Genomic DNA, 16,619 nt, shown 5'->3' on the forward strand with positions numbered 1-16,619 from the left:
GTCAGAAGGGGTGTACTCCCTCCTATTTGCTGTGCCCAAACGAGATCTGTCATGGAGGGCGGTGTTGGACCTCAAGTTCATCAACCGTTTCGTAAAGTATCGCAGGTTCAAAATGGAATCCCTCCACTCCATTACAGAAAGCCTTCAAGAAGGAGACTTCCTGGCTTCTATCGACCTAAAGGAAGCGTATCTCCATGTGCCTATTTGCATAGCCCACAGAAAATTCCTTTGGTTTGCTTTCGGCCCCCAGCATTTTCAATATCGAGCGATGCCGTTCGGCCTCTCATTTGCCCCGAGAGTATTTACCAAGGTGCTACTCATACTAGTGGCTTAACTCCGGCTTCAAGGGGTCCATATCTACCCCTACTTGGACGATCTTTTAATATGGGCGAGTTCCAGGGAGCTGGCTCATTGCCATCTAACGCTCACGCTCCATGTCTTGCAGGCCTACGGCTGGCTAGTCAATTTCGACAAAAGCCATCTCCAACCAACCCAACACCACAACATCTAGGGGCGATGTTGGACACCATGCAGGCGACGATGTTCCTGTCTCCAGACCGCATAACTGCTATCACAGACATCGCATGGTCTCTGATGCACCACGCAACCGCAGACGTCATGCTTCTAGCCAGGACTCTTGGAATGTTGGTGTCCACCATCCATATTGTGCCATGGGCTCGAGCTCATACTCGCCAACTCCAGTGGGCTTTGTTGCCATTTCAGCAGGACATTGGCAGGTCAAATCATCGAGCAATTCCCTTGAGCCCCGCACTGTGTCTTTCATTCCACTGGTGGACGAGGGTCCAACATCTCACCCAGGGCACTCCATTCAGAGAACCCCGCAGGACTGATCACCACAGATGCCAGTCTCCTCGGCTGGGGAGCCCACTGCAACTCCCAATTCATTCAGGGGGTTTGGACCACAGCAGAGCAGACTCAGAGCATCAATTGGCTGGAACTGAAGGCTGTCCACTTAGCTCTGCTCCATTTTCAGTCTCTGTTCCACTTGGACCATGTTCTCATTCGAACGGACAACACGTGTGCCAAATCTCATTTAAACAGGCAAGGGGGGACCAGGTCCCGTTCTCTGCAGAACCTAGCTTCCCTCATATTCGACTGGGCAGAGCAACATCTGCAATCCTTAAAAGCAGAACATCTCAGAGGAATTTGGAATGTGACAGCAGACTGGCTCAGCAGACAACAGGTCATTCCGGGAGAATGGAAACGTCATCCAACCATTTTCCATCTTCTCCAGTGTCGGTTCGGCGTCTTCTCAGTCGATATATTTGCCTCCAGTCGCAATTGCCAGCTACCCAGGTACTTCGCTCGATACCTGGACACGACAGCGGAAGCGGTGGATGCCCTATCGCTACCGTGGCCGGATGGCCTATTGTACGCCTTCCCTCCAATACCACTGTTAGCCAGAACCTTGAGAAAGGCGCGACGCGAGAGGGCCAAACTGGTTCTGATAGCTCCATATTGGCCCCGTCGACCGTGGTTCTTGGATCTCCTTGTCATGTCAGTGACGGACCCTTGGACGCTCCCAGTCAGGCCAGACCTCCTATCACAGGGCCCAGTATTGCATCAGGATCCCAATTGGCTCAAGCTAACAGCGTGGCTTTTGAACGGGGACATTTAAGGTCTGCTGGCCTGTCTGACGCTGTTATTGACTTTACCTTGACCTCGAGACGACCATCCACCACCCATATAGATCAACATACTTGGGTGGCATTCTCCAGGTGGTGTCAGTCCCAGCACCTCAATCCGTCCCAGGCCACAATACAACAGGTGCTGCAATTCCTTCATAGGGGCCTCTTGATGGGACTTAGACCCAACACCTTATGTAGACATGCGTCCACTCTGTCGTCCATTCTCTCAGTGTCCTCCGCTGGTGTTCCTATTGCCTCGCACCCGTTCATCAAACGTTTTCTGAGGGGAACCGCGTTACGCTCACCAACTGTATTCGACCGTTTTCCCTCATGGAGTTTGTGGAAGGTCCTACAGGCTTTACAACGCCCTCCATTCGAGCCCCTTTGGACTGTGCCTTTACGTCTGTTGTCATTCAAGGTCCTGTTCCTGATCGCGATCACCTCTGCGAGACGAGTTTCGGAACTGGGCGCATTGTCTTCTGCCCGCCATCTCTGTGTCTTTCACAGGGACTCTGTTGTGCTGAAAACTGATCCTTCCTTCCGTCCCAAGGTCAATTCAGTTTTCCATTGCAACCAGGACATTGTTCTTCCTTCATTTTGTCCGAATCCTACCCATCCTCTAGAGAAGGCTTGGCATTCATTGGATGTTCGGAGGGCTCTCAAGACCTACCTGTCTAGGACCCAGGATATACGACGAACTGAGTCTTTGTTTGTATCCTTTCATCCACGTTCTATGGGGCATAAAGTAGCTAATTCCACCTTATCCCGCTGGTTGCGTGTATGTATTACCTTAGCCTATGAGTCCCTTAAGCTTCCAGTTCCAGCTAGTATAACAGCTCATTCCACTAGGTCAGCGGCCACTACGGCTGCTTTTGCTACCAACGCTCCTGTTGCTGATATTTGCAGAGCTGCTGTTTGGTCTACCCCACACTCATTTATAAGGCATTACAAAATAGATCGTTATGCCTCTGCCGATGCCTCTTTTGGCAGACGAGTGTTGCAACAGGTTCTTAATGATGATTAGGATGTGGGTGGTCCCTCCCTGTTATGGGCTGCTTTGGTACATCCCGCTTGATGGCAGTCCTCCTATGGAAAATGGACCATTGGTCTCACCTGAAGGGTGATTTTCATAGGAGGACTGCCATCACGACCCTCCCAGTTGGAGGATACCTAGATATTTTTGGGGTTTTTTTCATATATTCCTGTTACGCTATTATATTAGATTTACTAGTGAAGTCAAGACTGCTATTAATGTTATATCACTACATTAGAGTCATATTATTATGATTATTGCTATTGTGTTATGTCTTTGCTGTAGGCCCGTTGGCCTTTTCTCCTGCATTTTTAGATATCTCTCTTTGGACTCGCTGCGAATGAACTGGAGAGTGGGAGGGGCCTGACGCCCCTAGTCTTGACTTCAAAAACATTCTTGCCTTCGGACAATAGGTGGAGCTATAACCTGCTTGATGGCAGTCCTGCTATGAAAATCACCCTTCAGGTGAGACCAATGGTCCATTTTCTCTTTTTTGGCTATTATGCATATGTGATCATTCCACCTGACTAGCAAACTAACACAGCATGTTATGGGTGCAGCCCATAGTACACTGTAGGAAATGTAGATATGGATTCAGTGGAATGATGGTCTTTAAAAAGATTATGCACAAAGGTTTCCAGAGATGTGATTTATCTAGTGTCAGGTGTGTTGACTGAATACACCTGCAAGCCTTATCCTGTTTCCCCACCTCCAAGTGAAAATTGCGGGTTGGAAGATAAGCCGTTAGCCTAATCATAATGCAGAATTAGCCTAATCATAACGCAGAATTCTGATCCTGCTGCTTCTGATATTATAATACTAAATTTTGCTGCCATCAAAGTGAAAAGTTGCCATCTGGATGTAGTCCTTAATGTTAGTCACAGAGAACTTATCAGTGCTTTTGTATTTGCTGCAAAATTATTCTCTTTGGACATAGTCTGCATTATAAATGACTGTTGGAAAAGTTCTGTATTTATAAATAAACAAACAATCTCTTTCAGGTCTGTGTGGCACAGATCTTACGTGCGCTACAGGTGTTGGGAAGCACGCCAAAGCTTCAAGCTGTTACATTACGCCTGATGACATCTTTATGGGAGAAACAGGTTGGCAAAAACACTGAAAACAAATTAATCTCTCTCTTGAAAAATTGCATTTTTAAAAATTATTGATCTTGCCAGTGCCTCCTGCTTAACAGTGACACATCAGTGATTGTGCTAGTAATGCTTACCAGGGCGGTGGAGTTGGAGTCGTGGAATCAGAGTCGGAGTCAGAAGCAATTTTGGGTGGAGTCGGAGTTGGTAGAAATGTACCAACTCCAGCTTCAAAATAAATTTGGATTGACAAATTTTTTAAAACATAAATTCAAAATGTCAAAGAAGCTTCCCATGAAGTCAGCTGTAGCTGAGCATTTCACCATAACTCAAGATGGAAAACATTTTGTGTGTCAGTGTATGACACAGGACCCAGATGAAGACAAATGCTGTGATGCCAAGATCAGCGCATATTCAGGCAACGATAAAAATGCTCCTATGAGATCTTCCAATTTAAAAAGATGTTTACAGCCCTTTCTAGGGCTGTGGAGTTGGAAGCAATTTTGGGTGGAGTCGGAGTCGTACAGTAGAAAAATAGAGGAGTCGGAGTCGAAGGTTTGGCATACTGACTCCACAGCCCTGATGCTTACTGTGAACTTTGTTGAGAGCTAAACTTTCAGGGTCACTCTAGGAGGGGCAATAGGCAGAATAGCCTATTCTTAGAAGCATTTGTAATACTTTATTATATAGATGCTGAAATACTGGGGGGAAAATAAGGATTAATTTTTGTTTTTAATGGTAGTGGTACTTTTCCATTTGATTACAAATACCCCAACCCAACATCATGTGGAACTTTATTGTGCAGTTGGTGAACAGGGTGTGCTCCATCTTCATTGTGAAGGAAAGTGCACATCCATAATGAGTGTGTGGCACCATTCATGTTTTTGAAGATGGCCCTTCTTTTTCCTAATTCTCTGTGTAATCTAGATCCCCAGTGTGTGCTGAACTGGAGCAACTATATGTAGAGCTGATACACAGTAAATGTACATGGAGGCAGCGTATAATAATAATAATTATTATTACAACAATCCTGTAAGCTAAGGCAATATTATTGTTGCTCATATTGCAGATCCAAGAAGATGGTTTGGCTAAGGCCACCTAGTGAATTGGGGACTTCCTGATTTGTATCTCAGTCTCAAGATCCACTGTGCTATGGAGACTTTGCTATGTTCCGTGTTCAAATCTTGCCTCAGTTGGGAATTAATTAGATAGCTGGTCTTATATAATGTACTATCTCTTAGACTACGTATATAAAGAATCAGGAAGCTGCTGAAATTCTCACTCACACCACTGGTCCATCTAGCTCAGTACAGTCTGCAGCAGGAGTGGCTAACCAGTTGCCCTTCATATGTTGATGGACGATAACTCCCATTATTCCTAAACATTGGTCATGCTGGCTGGGGCAGATGGGAGTTGGAATCCAACAACATCTGAAGGGCCAAATGTTCCCCATCCCTGCCTTACAATGACTAGCAGCAACTCTCCAGAGTTTCAGACAGATCCCAGGAATTGAAAGTATGTTACGTGCTTTCAACACTTTATGACTGTAATTCTATGAACGCTTATCTTAAGTTGCAGTATATCTACAGATGTACATGAAACTGCATCTTAATATGCTTTGGAGCAGAGGCTAAAAGAGAACATACCATTATTTGCAATGTAATTGACTTCAGGAAGCTGTGTAAAATACATTTTTATCCTGCTTACATTGAACTACCAGACCTTTCCCTCTCATTAATTGTTTTTAGGATCGTGTTTATCCAGAACTACAGCGATTCATGGCCATGTCTGATATGGCTTACTTATCTGTTAGCAAAGATACTCAGTGGGAAAAAGTGATTGCCAAAGCTGCTTCTATCAGAGATATATGCAAGCAAAGGTAAACAATAGTGTCCCAAAAAGTCACTCTTAGGATTGAGGTTATCTGGAATTGCATAAATTTGTACTGATTGTCAGGGATTCTGGACTTAGGGTAGAGACACATTCACTGTTCTGCTAGTTCCAGTGTGTTTCCACCTCTCTTTTCTGAAAACAGGGCACACGATGCTAGTCAAACCCCGCCCCTTTTTACTGTAACATCTGGTGGGATCAGCTCAAGTACATTTTAAAAAAAATTTGCTTAAAAGAGATTTCACAGCTGATTGACAGAACAGCCTGTTCCCCCTCCAGCTGTGGCCAATGGAAATGCTTTGCTGTAGGTGACTAATGTGCTCACAGCCTTACAGCTGAATAATACCAACGAAAGCTGTGAATACGCTAGTCGCCAGGTCAAAATATTTCTGTTAGACACACCTGGAGTGGGAACAGGTTGATCTGCTGATCGGTTGTGAACTCTCTTTGAAGCTGAATTTTTAAAAAAGCACTCAAGCTGTTCCCACCAGGTTTTACAATAAAAAGAGGTGGGGTTTGAATAGTGTTGTGTACCCCTGTTTTTAGAAGATAGAAATGGAGATGCACGGGAGCTGGCAGAACAGTGAGTGTGTTTCTATCCCAAGCTGCATAAATTACTAGGAACTGCCTTAATAGTTGCTCATACACCTACAGCTAAGAATTGGAAGAAAAAATAGTCTGCATCACTGGAGGTATGGAAAAGAACGATATGGAATAAGGTGCTGGGATCTACCCTCTTGAGCTACCATGGAAGGTGTGTACTTAGGTCTCTGAGCCTCCTTCAGTGGTTGAAGGAAAGAGTATTACCTTTTGCAGTTGGCAGGATATAAGTAGCCTCTGGATTGGCTGGACTTGGTATATTTGTTAGGAGCCTGGGCTTCTGGCCTTGCTTTGTCAAAAGAGTGGGACCGTCTGTTAACTGCATTTCAGACTCCAGCTTTCCTAGCTTCATTTTTAGCAACTGGTTTGGACAGTGATGCAACAAACAAGCCAAAGGAGGGTAAGGATGTACCATCCTGGGCTGGACAATATGGGTATGCCTCTGTATTTTGTTTCCATGTCCAGACTTCTTTTGCCCTCTGCGTCTTGGCAAAGTTGCTTCAACTCCTTTTCCCAACAATCCTGGATGCAGACCTTTTTAATTGATGAAAGCTGTTTTGAGAGACTATATCGTCTAAAAAGTAGAATGATGATAATAATAATAGTTGTAATAATAATATATCTGGTACTGATGTGATCATTCACATCTGAGGATGAAATCAACTGATTTCAAGCAAATGCTACACACAGATCAAATATCTGAATATTTGGGCAGCAGAGTTGCAGTTTTTACTAGGTGATTTGTTTTCTCACTTTATGGAGAGAGGAAATATCTTTGCTGTTTGAAGAATGGTAAGAAGTGGAACTCAACCAAGTTGAGCTTTTTATGTACTTATCCTATAACTACTGTGAGTAACGTTTGTATTTGATTAGGCCATACCAACATGGAGCAGATATGTTGGCTGCAATTTCCCAGGTACTGAATGAATGCACAGAAGCTGACCAAGCCACACCTGCTGTCTTAGTGTTACAAGGACTTCATGCACTTTGTCAGGCAGAGGTAAGCTTCCACTAAGCTCAGTTGGCTGTTGTTTTTTCTTCATTTTGCATGTTTTGTTCATCTTAGCTTTCGAGGAGCTGCTGTTGGGATAGTATACCATATTCCCTTCTGGTTAAATAAGCCTTTCTGTGTTCCCCACATATTAGTCATCCACAGAGAAATGCAGTGTGGCCATTTTACTTCTCCTGAAGCTGCACTGAGACCTGCCAACAATGTGGTTGTCATGATTAGTTCATAGATCTTGGAAGAAACAAAAATCCTCCCCAAAAGCACTATATTTTTATTTTCAATTCTCTATGCAAGGTAAACACAAAGTTCTTTTGAGTATGCCTGTTGCAGAGATGTGGACTGTTCCTTATAATCTGCACCTTTCAATTATTGTTATTACCTGTAGTTCCAGGCCATGTTTTTGTTTTCTTTCCATCTACCTGCAATGTCTTCTCTTTAAGCCCCCCCCCTTTTTGATAGCAGCTGCTGGCTTCATGATGGCAGCTTCTGGCTCTGTCCTCAGTGTGCATGGCTTGTAATGCCAACGGTAGGTGGACTTGGATATACTCAAGATTGATGCAGACTTCCAATTTAAGATATCAGAATTTTGTTATGTGCCTTCAAGTCGATTATGACTTACGGCAACCCTCTGAATCAGTGACCTTCAACATGTCATGAACCACTCTGTTCAGATCTAGTAAGTTTAGGTCTGTGGCTTCCTCTATGGAATCAATCCATCTCTTATTTGGCCTTCCTCTTTTTCTACTCCCTTCTGTTTTTCCCAGCATGATTGTCTTTTCTAGTGAATCAGGTCTTCCTATTATGTATCCAAAGGATGATAACCTCAGTTTCATCATTTTAACTTCTAGTGATAGTTCTGATTTAATTTGTTCTAACACCCAATTATTTGTCTTTTCAGTGCCAAAAATAGCAGGGCTTGTTTTGGTACCACATTTTTATCTTACTGTCTCTCTTCAAATTAGTTTCATGTAAAACATTTGAAGCACAGTGTTGTTGTTATTTTAAACTAAATAACACCTTTTTCATTTTATTGGAATATTTCTGGATCCTGTGATTGAAACATGAAGTTTCTACACACAAAGGGGGATATCTAATACTGACTGTCTGCTGATGGAAGGAATCTGGGAACAGAACAGGAAAGCGGGACAATTTTTGGCAATTTTCTTTCCTCCAGCCCTCTGCACCCTCCCCCAATCTGCGCTGGAGTTTCCCCCAACCCACTGGAGCATATTTTTCATGTGGGGACACAAGGAGGAAGGGGAATTGCCAAATACTGCCTTTCTGCTGACTGATTCCTTTTGAGGTTTAAAAAACACATTTCAGTCCCACACCTATGGAAAGTATTATTATCCTTGAGATGTACATTTGTGACTTTGTGGCTGTTCTGATCCTGCTCCCCTCTTAACAGTCAAGGCACACTGATTACTTATCTGTATGTTGGGTTCCCTCAGTTCTCCTGTGGGGTAGTGACCTTAAGATGATTTTGCAGCATAGCAAAAAAATGGTAACTTGTGTTTGGAGATGGAAAAGAACTTGTAAATTGCATGAGGGAAATTTTGCAACAGCATGTGGGATTGCTGGCAGTATGGCTGCAAAGAGGTTTGCTTCATTGCAGTGGAGGCTGGTCCATTAGGGCAAACAGGGCACTGCCCCACCAACCTCAGTCTGCTCTCAGACAGCCCCTGCCTTCTTACTTACAACCAGTCCAGGGGGTGGCATTGCTTGCCAGCTCTCTCCTCCTTAGTCTCAGTGTTGCCCTTGTAGAATTTGTCAGTGAAGGGGATGGGAGCCAAGCTAGAATTAGTTGGTTTTCCACAGGTAGCTTGCCATCAGGTGGGTAATACTGCCATCTAGCGTCTGAAGGCAAGAATGCACTGTAGTCAAAACCTGGGTCATCCGGCCCCTCCCACTCCAGTTTCATTCTTACCTTCGTCCGAGGCGTTTGGATATCTACACTAGCGTGGCTAAGTTCTCTTTTTGTCTTTGTTTGTGGACTAGTGTGTGTGATCTGAGTGCTTTTTCCCCTTTTCCTCGTGTTCCCCCCCCTTCCTGGTTTTTGGAGTGTGTGGGATTGATTGTCTTTTTTTTTTGCCCCTCGTTTTTTGTTTTACTGGGGTCCTTTGGTAGCCTTGTCCCCACCCCCAGTTCGAGCAGCGGCGGCTGTCTCAGCCTTGCCTGGGAGTCCGCGGCTGCGGCTCCCCCTCCCTCAGGCTCGGTGCCCGGAAGCCTGTGTTTGCGGCTTCCCCTTCGTGCCTCCATGATTCTCCCTCCTTCCCCCACCTCAAACTTCGGTGGTGCCTCGCCGTTTTGCAGCTAGGCGCCTGTGGCGGCGGCTCCCTGTTTTTGTAGCGCAGTTTGTTCAGCGACACTTAGCTCCATCCGCGGAGGCAGTGGCAATCTTCCCCACCCCACCCCACCCTGACTCGTTCTTGCAGCTTTTTCTTGCCCTCCGGCGGCTCTGGAAGCTCATGGAGCTCCTTTCCCCATCTCCATACGGCAGCGGCTCCTCCCGCCTGGCCATTAAGGACTGCAGGTGTCCACCCCAGGCTGCCATTGCCCCCTCCCTCTCCGGCCGCCATTTTGCTTTTGTTTTTCCCTGCCCACCTCTAGCGGATGCCATTTTTGTTTTTGTCCCGTTTTCCCACCCTTTTTGTTGTTCTGCCTGTTTCCCTTTATTTGAGCGGTATTTTTTGTTTGAATCACCAGAGTCTTTGCTGCCTTCTTTATTTAGACAAAGCTTTTTCCATAGCAACAGCACTATGCTACCTGTAGGAGCTGCATAGCCTGAGTATGCTGTTTTAAAGCGATACCGCACCTTCCCCATTGTGTGCGTGTATCGGACTCTGTGCGTGCCATACTGATGCAAATTTGTTTCTTGTGGTGCACTAGCCTGGACAGTGCACATTAGCGGTACCGCACCTTCCCCATTGTGTGCGTGTATCTAGCTTTGGGCCACACTGCATCGAACTTTTCCTTGGCATTGAGCAGTGTACAGTAGCGGTCTCACACCTTCCCCATTGTGTGTGTGTATTTAGTTTGGCCCATATTACATCTCAATTTACTTTTTGGCACCCTGATCTGACCAGTGCAGTAGCAATACCTCCATTGTGGCCGTGTACCCACCTATTTTAGATAAGGTGCCACAGCGAACCAAATGTATTTTTCTCTTGGCACCCCAGCCTGCACAACACATCCTGTTACACACCGTCACATTGGACAAGAGTGATACCGCACCTTCCCCACTGTGTGGGTGTATCTAGACCCTGACATGCCAGATCAGCAACCAGAGGCAGCGCAAACCTCAGGGGCAAGTCAACAGTGCAAAGCCCCAGAACAGCACAAAGCATCTAAGTACAAGCATTCCAAAGCTGTCGCCAAGATGAAACATCTGTCTGCCCACAGTGCTTCTAAGCGGGCCCGATATGTCTCAGACCCAGCCTTAGAGGAGCCTGCTCAAGAAGCATTACCTGCTCTTTTTCAATCTCCTGCTGGGTCATCAGAGGATGAGTTTGAAGGTTTTCCTAGTCAAACATCTCGCCACTCTGATTTTCCTCCCTCCCCTCTGCCTCCACCAGTGCAGCCACATCTACCTCCACAGGAGCACACTGTACCTTCTGATTCTACCTCGGGGCTACAGTTGACCCCAGAATTTTTGTCACAGCTGCGAGAGGTACTTGGCTTTCTCTCCCAAGCTCAGCCTCTGTCCCAGGCATACTTATCTCCTCAGCCAGCAGTTCCACGGCAGCCCACCTCTACACGACAACCTGGCTTTCATGATGACATCCCTCCCTCTTCGCCAAACCCATTTAATATTTCCAGAGGCAGACTTGGCGGTGAGCCCTCAGGGATGGATGACTATTCATCCCTTATGCAGCCAGATCCTGACGAATGGAGTGAAGACTCTGATCTGGACGAGGACTACTCCTGTTGCCTCCTTGGCTGATTATCTCTCCCTTTGCCGTAGAGTGATGGACACCCTGGGCATCCAGCCTGCACAAACACAGCCTGCTGCTCCACTTGTGAAAGGCGCCAGGGTTCTCAAGTCTCCCAGGTCAGTGGATCACTCGATCCCTGTGCCAGATCCCATCAATAAGCTTGCCAAAGAGGAATGGGTCCATCCCCTGCGTCCACATCGCTTTTCACCGTTAGCCAACAGACTTTATACTTTGGCCCCGGAATTCATGTCTTTCCTGAATGTCCCTGGTGTTGACCAACCGACTTCGAACATGATTTCTAGGTCCCCCCTTCCAAAGGAAGGAGATTCGCAACTCAAGGACCCCTCTGAAAGATGGCTGGACTTTGCACTACGCAAGAACCATGAGGCATCCGCCTTTTCCATCTGGGCCTCCGCTGCCGCCTTGATTTTCTCTAGGGTCTCCATGATGTGGCTCGATGACCTGTTGGATGATCCCAATCTGGACCCAGCCACACTGCAAAAAGGCCTAGTCAAGTTGCATAAGGCGGCCGCATTTGTGGCAGATGCCACTTTGGACGCAACCCACCAAGGAGCACAGGCCCTGGCCACAGAAGTAGTAGCTCGAAGAACTTTGTGGCTCTGGCACTGGGATGCTGACACCACGGCCAGAACCAACTTGTCCATGGCTTCATACTCGGGGTCGCTTCTCTTCAGGGAGGATACCCTGAAAGCGGTCTTGGTTGATCCCAAGGACAATCGAAAACCTACTTTAGCCACAGCCCAGAGAGATGACCGCAGATAGTTTTGGCGGTTTGCCCCATATCGTCCCTTCCAGCCCTTTCGGGGGGCGCAGCCTGGGGGGCGAGGCCGAGATGCTCGAACTCCCGATTTCCGCTCCTCCAGGTCACCCTGGCCCAGACAGCGCTACAAGGGCAGATTCCAGTACCAAGGCTGACAAGCCCCATCCTCCTCATACGGCAGAGGAACTCGTCAGTGCAGGCAGTTCTGATGCCATTCCTATTGGGAGCAGGCTTCTTCTCTTCGCAAGTTCCTGGCTCCCTCTAACACAGGTCTCCTGGATCAGAAGCATTTTCTTCCATGGATACAACATAGAGTTTTGGCTGCCACCTCCAGACAGATACTGCCCCTCTCCAGTCTCCAAATCATGCGGGAGGGTCATGCAGGATGCCCTACGTCATCTGCTCAACATAGCCGCAATAGAACCTGTACCACCAGCGGAAAGGTCGCAAGGCGTCTACTCTGTTCTGTTTGCAGTTCCCAAGCAAGATTCTTCATGGAGGGTGGTCTTAGACCTCAAATTCGTAAATTGTTTTGTCAAGTATCGCCAGTTCAAAATGGAGTCACTGGCGTCTGTTGTGGAAGCACTGCAACAGGGGGACTTTCTGGCATCCATTGATCTGAAAGACGCTTACCTCCACATTCCAATCTGTCCCGCCCACAGGTGATTCCTAAGATTCTCGCTGGGCCAGCACCGTTTTCAATACTGGGCCATGCCATTCGGCCTTGCGTCAGCCCCAAGAGTGTTTACCAAGGTGATGGTCACCCTTCGCCTACAGGGGGTCCATATTTACCCCTAATTGGACGACCTTCTTCTTTGGGCGTGCTCCAAGGACCAAGCCAACAGACAGATCCATTACACTCTAGAGGTTCTCAGATCTCACAGCTGGCTAGTCAACATTGAGAAGAGCCATCTAGAGCCAACTCAGCGGCTCCAGCATCTGGGAGCAATACTGGACACGACCCGAGCCATGGTGTTTCTGTCTCCAGAGTGTATCTCCACCATCCAAAGCATGGCAACCTCATTGGCATGACGTTCAAAGACGGACATGTTCCTGGCAAAGGTTCTTGGGACATTAGTCTCCACCATTCACATCGTCTCATGGGCCCGACATCACACTCGACCTCTTCAATGGGCCCTACTACCTTTTCAGGCGGACATTGCCATTTCCACCCATCGCGTGATCCACTTGGAGCCATCGCTGAGAGCATCATTTCGCTGGTGGGCAATGCAGACACCTCAGTGAGGGCACTCCATTTCGGGAACCAGACAGAGTCATAATAACCACGGATGCCAGTCTGACCGGATGGGGAACCCACTGCAACTCCAGCTTTGTCCAAGGCATATGGTCCAGAGCGGAGCAATGTCAGAATGTGAATTGGCTGGAACACAGAGCTGTCCATCTGGCCCTCCGGCACTTCCAGCCACTATTCTCCCTGCAGCATGTACTAATCCGAACAGACAACGCATGTGTGAAATCACATCTGGGCAGGGGGGCACCAGGTCTCGAACCCTCTAGGCAGAGCCGACCCTAATCTTCGACTCGGCCGAGAATCATCTACTGTCACTAAGGGCAGAACATCTCAGTGGGGTGCTGAACATGACCGCCGATTGGCTCAGCAGGCAGCATGTAAGTCCGGGAGAATGGAAACTCCATACGATGGTGTTCGACCTCCTCCAGCAACGGTTCGGCACCCTCTTTGCCTCGAACCACAATCGCCAGCTGCCCCGCTACTTCTCGAGGTACCTGGACTCCACTGTGGAAGCAGTGGATGCCCTGACAGCACCCTGGCCAGATGGTCTCCTGTACGCTCTTCCACCAATATTCCTCCTGGGCAGGACGTTGAGGAAACTGCAGCACGAGGGAGCTCAGCGGCTCCTGATAGCTCCACACTGGCTGCGTCAACTGTGGTTCTCGAACCTCCTCTCACTGTCAGTCGCAGACCCCTGGACACTGCCTGTCAGGCCGGATCTACTCTCTCAGGGAACGATCTGGCACCCAGACCCAGCCTCGCTGAGTCTGACAGCCTGGCATTTGAACGGAGGCAACTGAGGGCTGCTTGGTTACCTCCAGGCGTAGTGAACACCATCTTAGCATCTAGAAGACTATTGACAACGTGTATATACCAGAGTACTTGGCGGGCCTTTTCTAGCTGGTGCACCTCCAAGGGTGTCTTCCCTTCTCAGGTCACTGTGCAGCAGATGTTACAGTTCCTCTATAGAGGGCTCAGAATGGGTCTGAGACCGAACACTTTGCGTTGTCATACCTCCACTATCTCATCTATCCTGTCCGTCTCTTCATCGGCCGTCCCTGTGGGTTCTCTCTCCCTCATCAAACGCTTTCTGAAAGGAGCCGTATGCTTTTCTCCGCCTGTGCGTCACCACTTTCCCTCCTGGAGTCTCTCGAAGGTCCTGAAAGCCCTACAGCACCCTCCATTTGAACCTCTTATGTCTGTCCCCCTCTGACTGTTGTCCTTCAAGGTCCTGTTCCTGGTCGCTATAACATCGGCGAGAAGAGTCTCAGAGCTGGGAGCCTTGTCATCGGCACTCCATCTCTGCATCTTTCATAAGGACTCCGTGGTGTTGCGACCAGACCCATCCTTCTGTCCCAAGATCAACTCAGCGTTTCACTGTAACCAGGACATTGTTCTTCCGTCATTCTGTCTGAGGCCAGTCCATCCATTAGAGAAGGCCTGTCATTCACTAGATGTTCGCAGAGCTCTCAAAATCTACCTCTCTCGCACCCAAGACATCAGGCTCTCTGAGTCATTATTCGTATCCTTTCACCCTAGGACCTTGGGGAAAAAGGTTTCCAAATCCACGTTGTCCTGTTGGTTGTGGGCTTGTATTGCTCTGGCTTATGAGTTCCTTAATCTCCCTGTGCCGACTAATATAACGGCCCATTCCACCAGATCAGCAGCCACTTTGGCTGCCTTCGCAACCAACGCACACCTTGCAGATATTTGTAGAGCTGCGGTTTGGTCTACCCCAAATTCTTTTGTGAAACATTATAAGATTGACCGTTACGCTTCTACTGACGCCTCCTTCGGGAGGTGTGTCCTGCAACATGTCCTTTATGATAAGTAATCAGTTGGTGGTCCCTCCCTATTGGGGGGCTGCTTTGGTACATCCCACCTGATGGCAGGCTACCTGTGGAAAATGGTCCATTGGCCTCACCTGAAGGGTGATTTTCACAGGTAGACTGCCATCATGGCCCTCCCTGTTGGAGGAGATCTGGATGTTCTGTTCCACCTTTTATATTCTGGCTGTTGTGAGCTTTGTTATTCTGCATTGTTTAGTTACATCAAAACCTTTACGACTCTGTTGCACTGCATATGGCTCTCTGTTGTTCCCGGGGACATTGTCTCTATTTTCCTTGCTGCTGGGCCTGTGGGCCTTTTGTTCTTTTCAGATGTGCCACTTCGGACTCGTTGCAAATGAAACTGGAGTGGGAGGGGCCGGATGACCCAGGTTTTGACTACAGTGCATTCTTGCCTTTGGACGCTAGGTGGCAGTGTTACCCACCTGATGGCAGTCTACCTGTGAAAATCACCCTTCAGGTGAGGCCAATGGACCATTCTGCTTGTCACTGGCTCTGGCTGTACCTACTGTTGATCTTTCTGCCTTCTGTCCTAAAGTCTCCGTGGGGATCAGCCACCACTACTTTATTATGAGGCACTGTGACAATCAGATTCCCGTGGCAGCTGCTTCTCTTTATGGCCCAACTGGAATTAACTCCAGGAAGGGCAGAAGGAGTGGGGGAGTGCTGTGGCCAGAGGCAGTTTTGATACCGTGCCCCCTCAGGTGGCCAGTTCTGACACCCACCAAAGGGCCAAAACAAAGAAGTGGAGGGACTGGATGAAGCATTGTTGCTGATAAGACTATGGAGCATGCACTTGGTTGCTCACTCACACTTCAAGGAGACTGGATTGCTTAGGACAAACTATCCACTACTACCAAAAGATACCGTTGTTTGAGATGGAGACTTGGAGACAGAAGGGACTGGCTCAAAAGGACACAGATAGCTGGTGTTCTTGATCCAGATGGTGATGAGGCAAATATTTGCAGGGCTCAGAGGTATATAAAAATGTTAACATCATTGTCTTAATGTGTACTTTTTTTATATAATTAATGAAGTATTGTAACTGGAACACTGAAGTTGAAATAGTAAAAGAGTATTGCAATATTTAATAAATGCTTGCCATATGTTTTAAGAAAATCTCATGGTGGAAAGTACTGTGGAGGTAGCACTGGAAGAATTATTTCTTGGAGCTTTTAAAAACATTTATAATATTCAATCTAAAAGCAAACTCACAGCATAACTTTCAGCTTGAGTTAAATATAATGGTTGTCCTATATTAGAATATAATGGATTACATGAAGTAGGAAATAAAGCACATGAATTACTCATATTGCTCTTGAGTACTGGGCTTGCTTTTGGGCGATTTATGAAGACGGCCAAATCTTTTTGAGCTTTTGTATAATGGAGCCCTTTAATGAGACTTACAGTGTTCACTGGTTTGCATGTCAGGCCTAGAAATTATACATTGTAGTTCTTGCCAAGACCACATTTACTAATTCTTGGCAAATCTTTTGTTTTTTTGCCAGCATAATTCAACAGAAGCCAGCATA

The 16,619-nt window shown here is 47.2% G+C and overlaps 1 protein-coding gene across 6 annotated transcripts in view; it reads left to right on the plus strand.

The window, feature by feature from the left end:
* The window catches only part of FOCAD (focadhesin), a 211,582-nt gene that overhangs the window by 70,094 nt on the left and 124,869 nt on the right, over nucleotides 1-16,619 (plus strand). For all 6 annotated transcript variants that reach the window (XM_061630872.1, XM_061630878.1, XM_061630855.1 and 3 more), the window contains 3 exons: nucleotides 3,684-3,785; nucleotides 5,522-5,652; nucleotides 7,137-7,263. In XM_061630872.1, the coding sequence (XP_061486856.1) occupies nucleotides 3,684-3,785; nucleotides 5,522-5,652; nucleotides 7,137-7,263 (360 nt within the window). The remainder of the gene's footprint in view (nucleotides 1-3,683; nucleotides 3,786-5,521; nucleotides 5,653-7,136; nucleotides 7,264-16,619) is intronic.

This window comes from Rhineura floridana, chromosome 1 (assembly GCF_030035675.1).
Source record: "Rhineura floridana isolate rRhiFlo1 chromosome 1, rRhiFlo1.hap2, whole genome shotgun sequence".
NCBI classification, from domain to species: domain Eukaryota; kingdom Metazoa; phylum Chordata; class Lepidosauria; order Squamata; family Rhineuridae; genus Rhineura; species Rhineura floridana.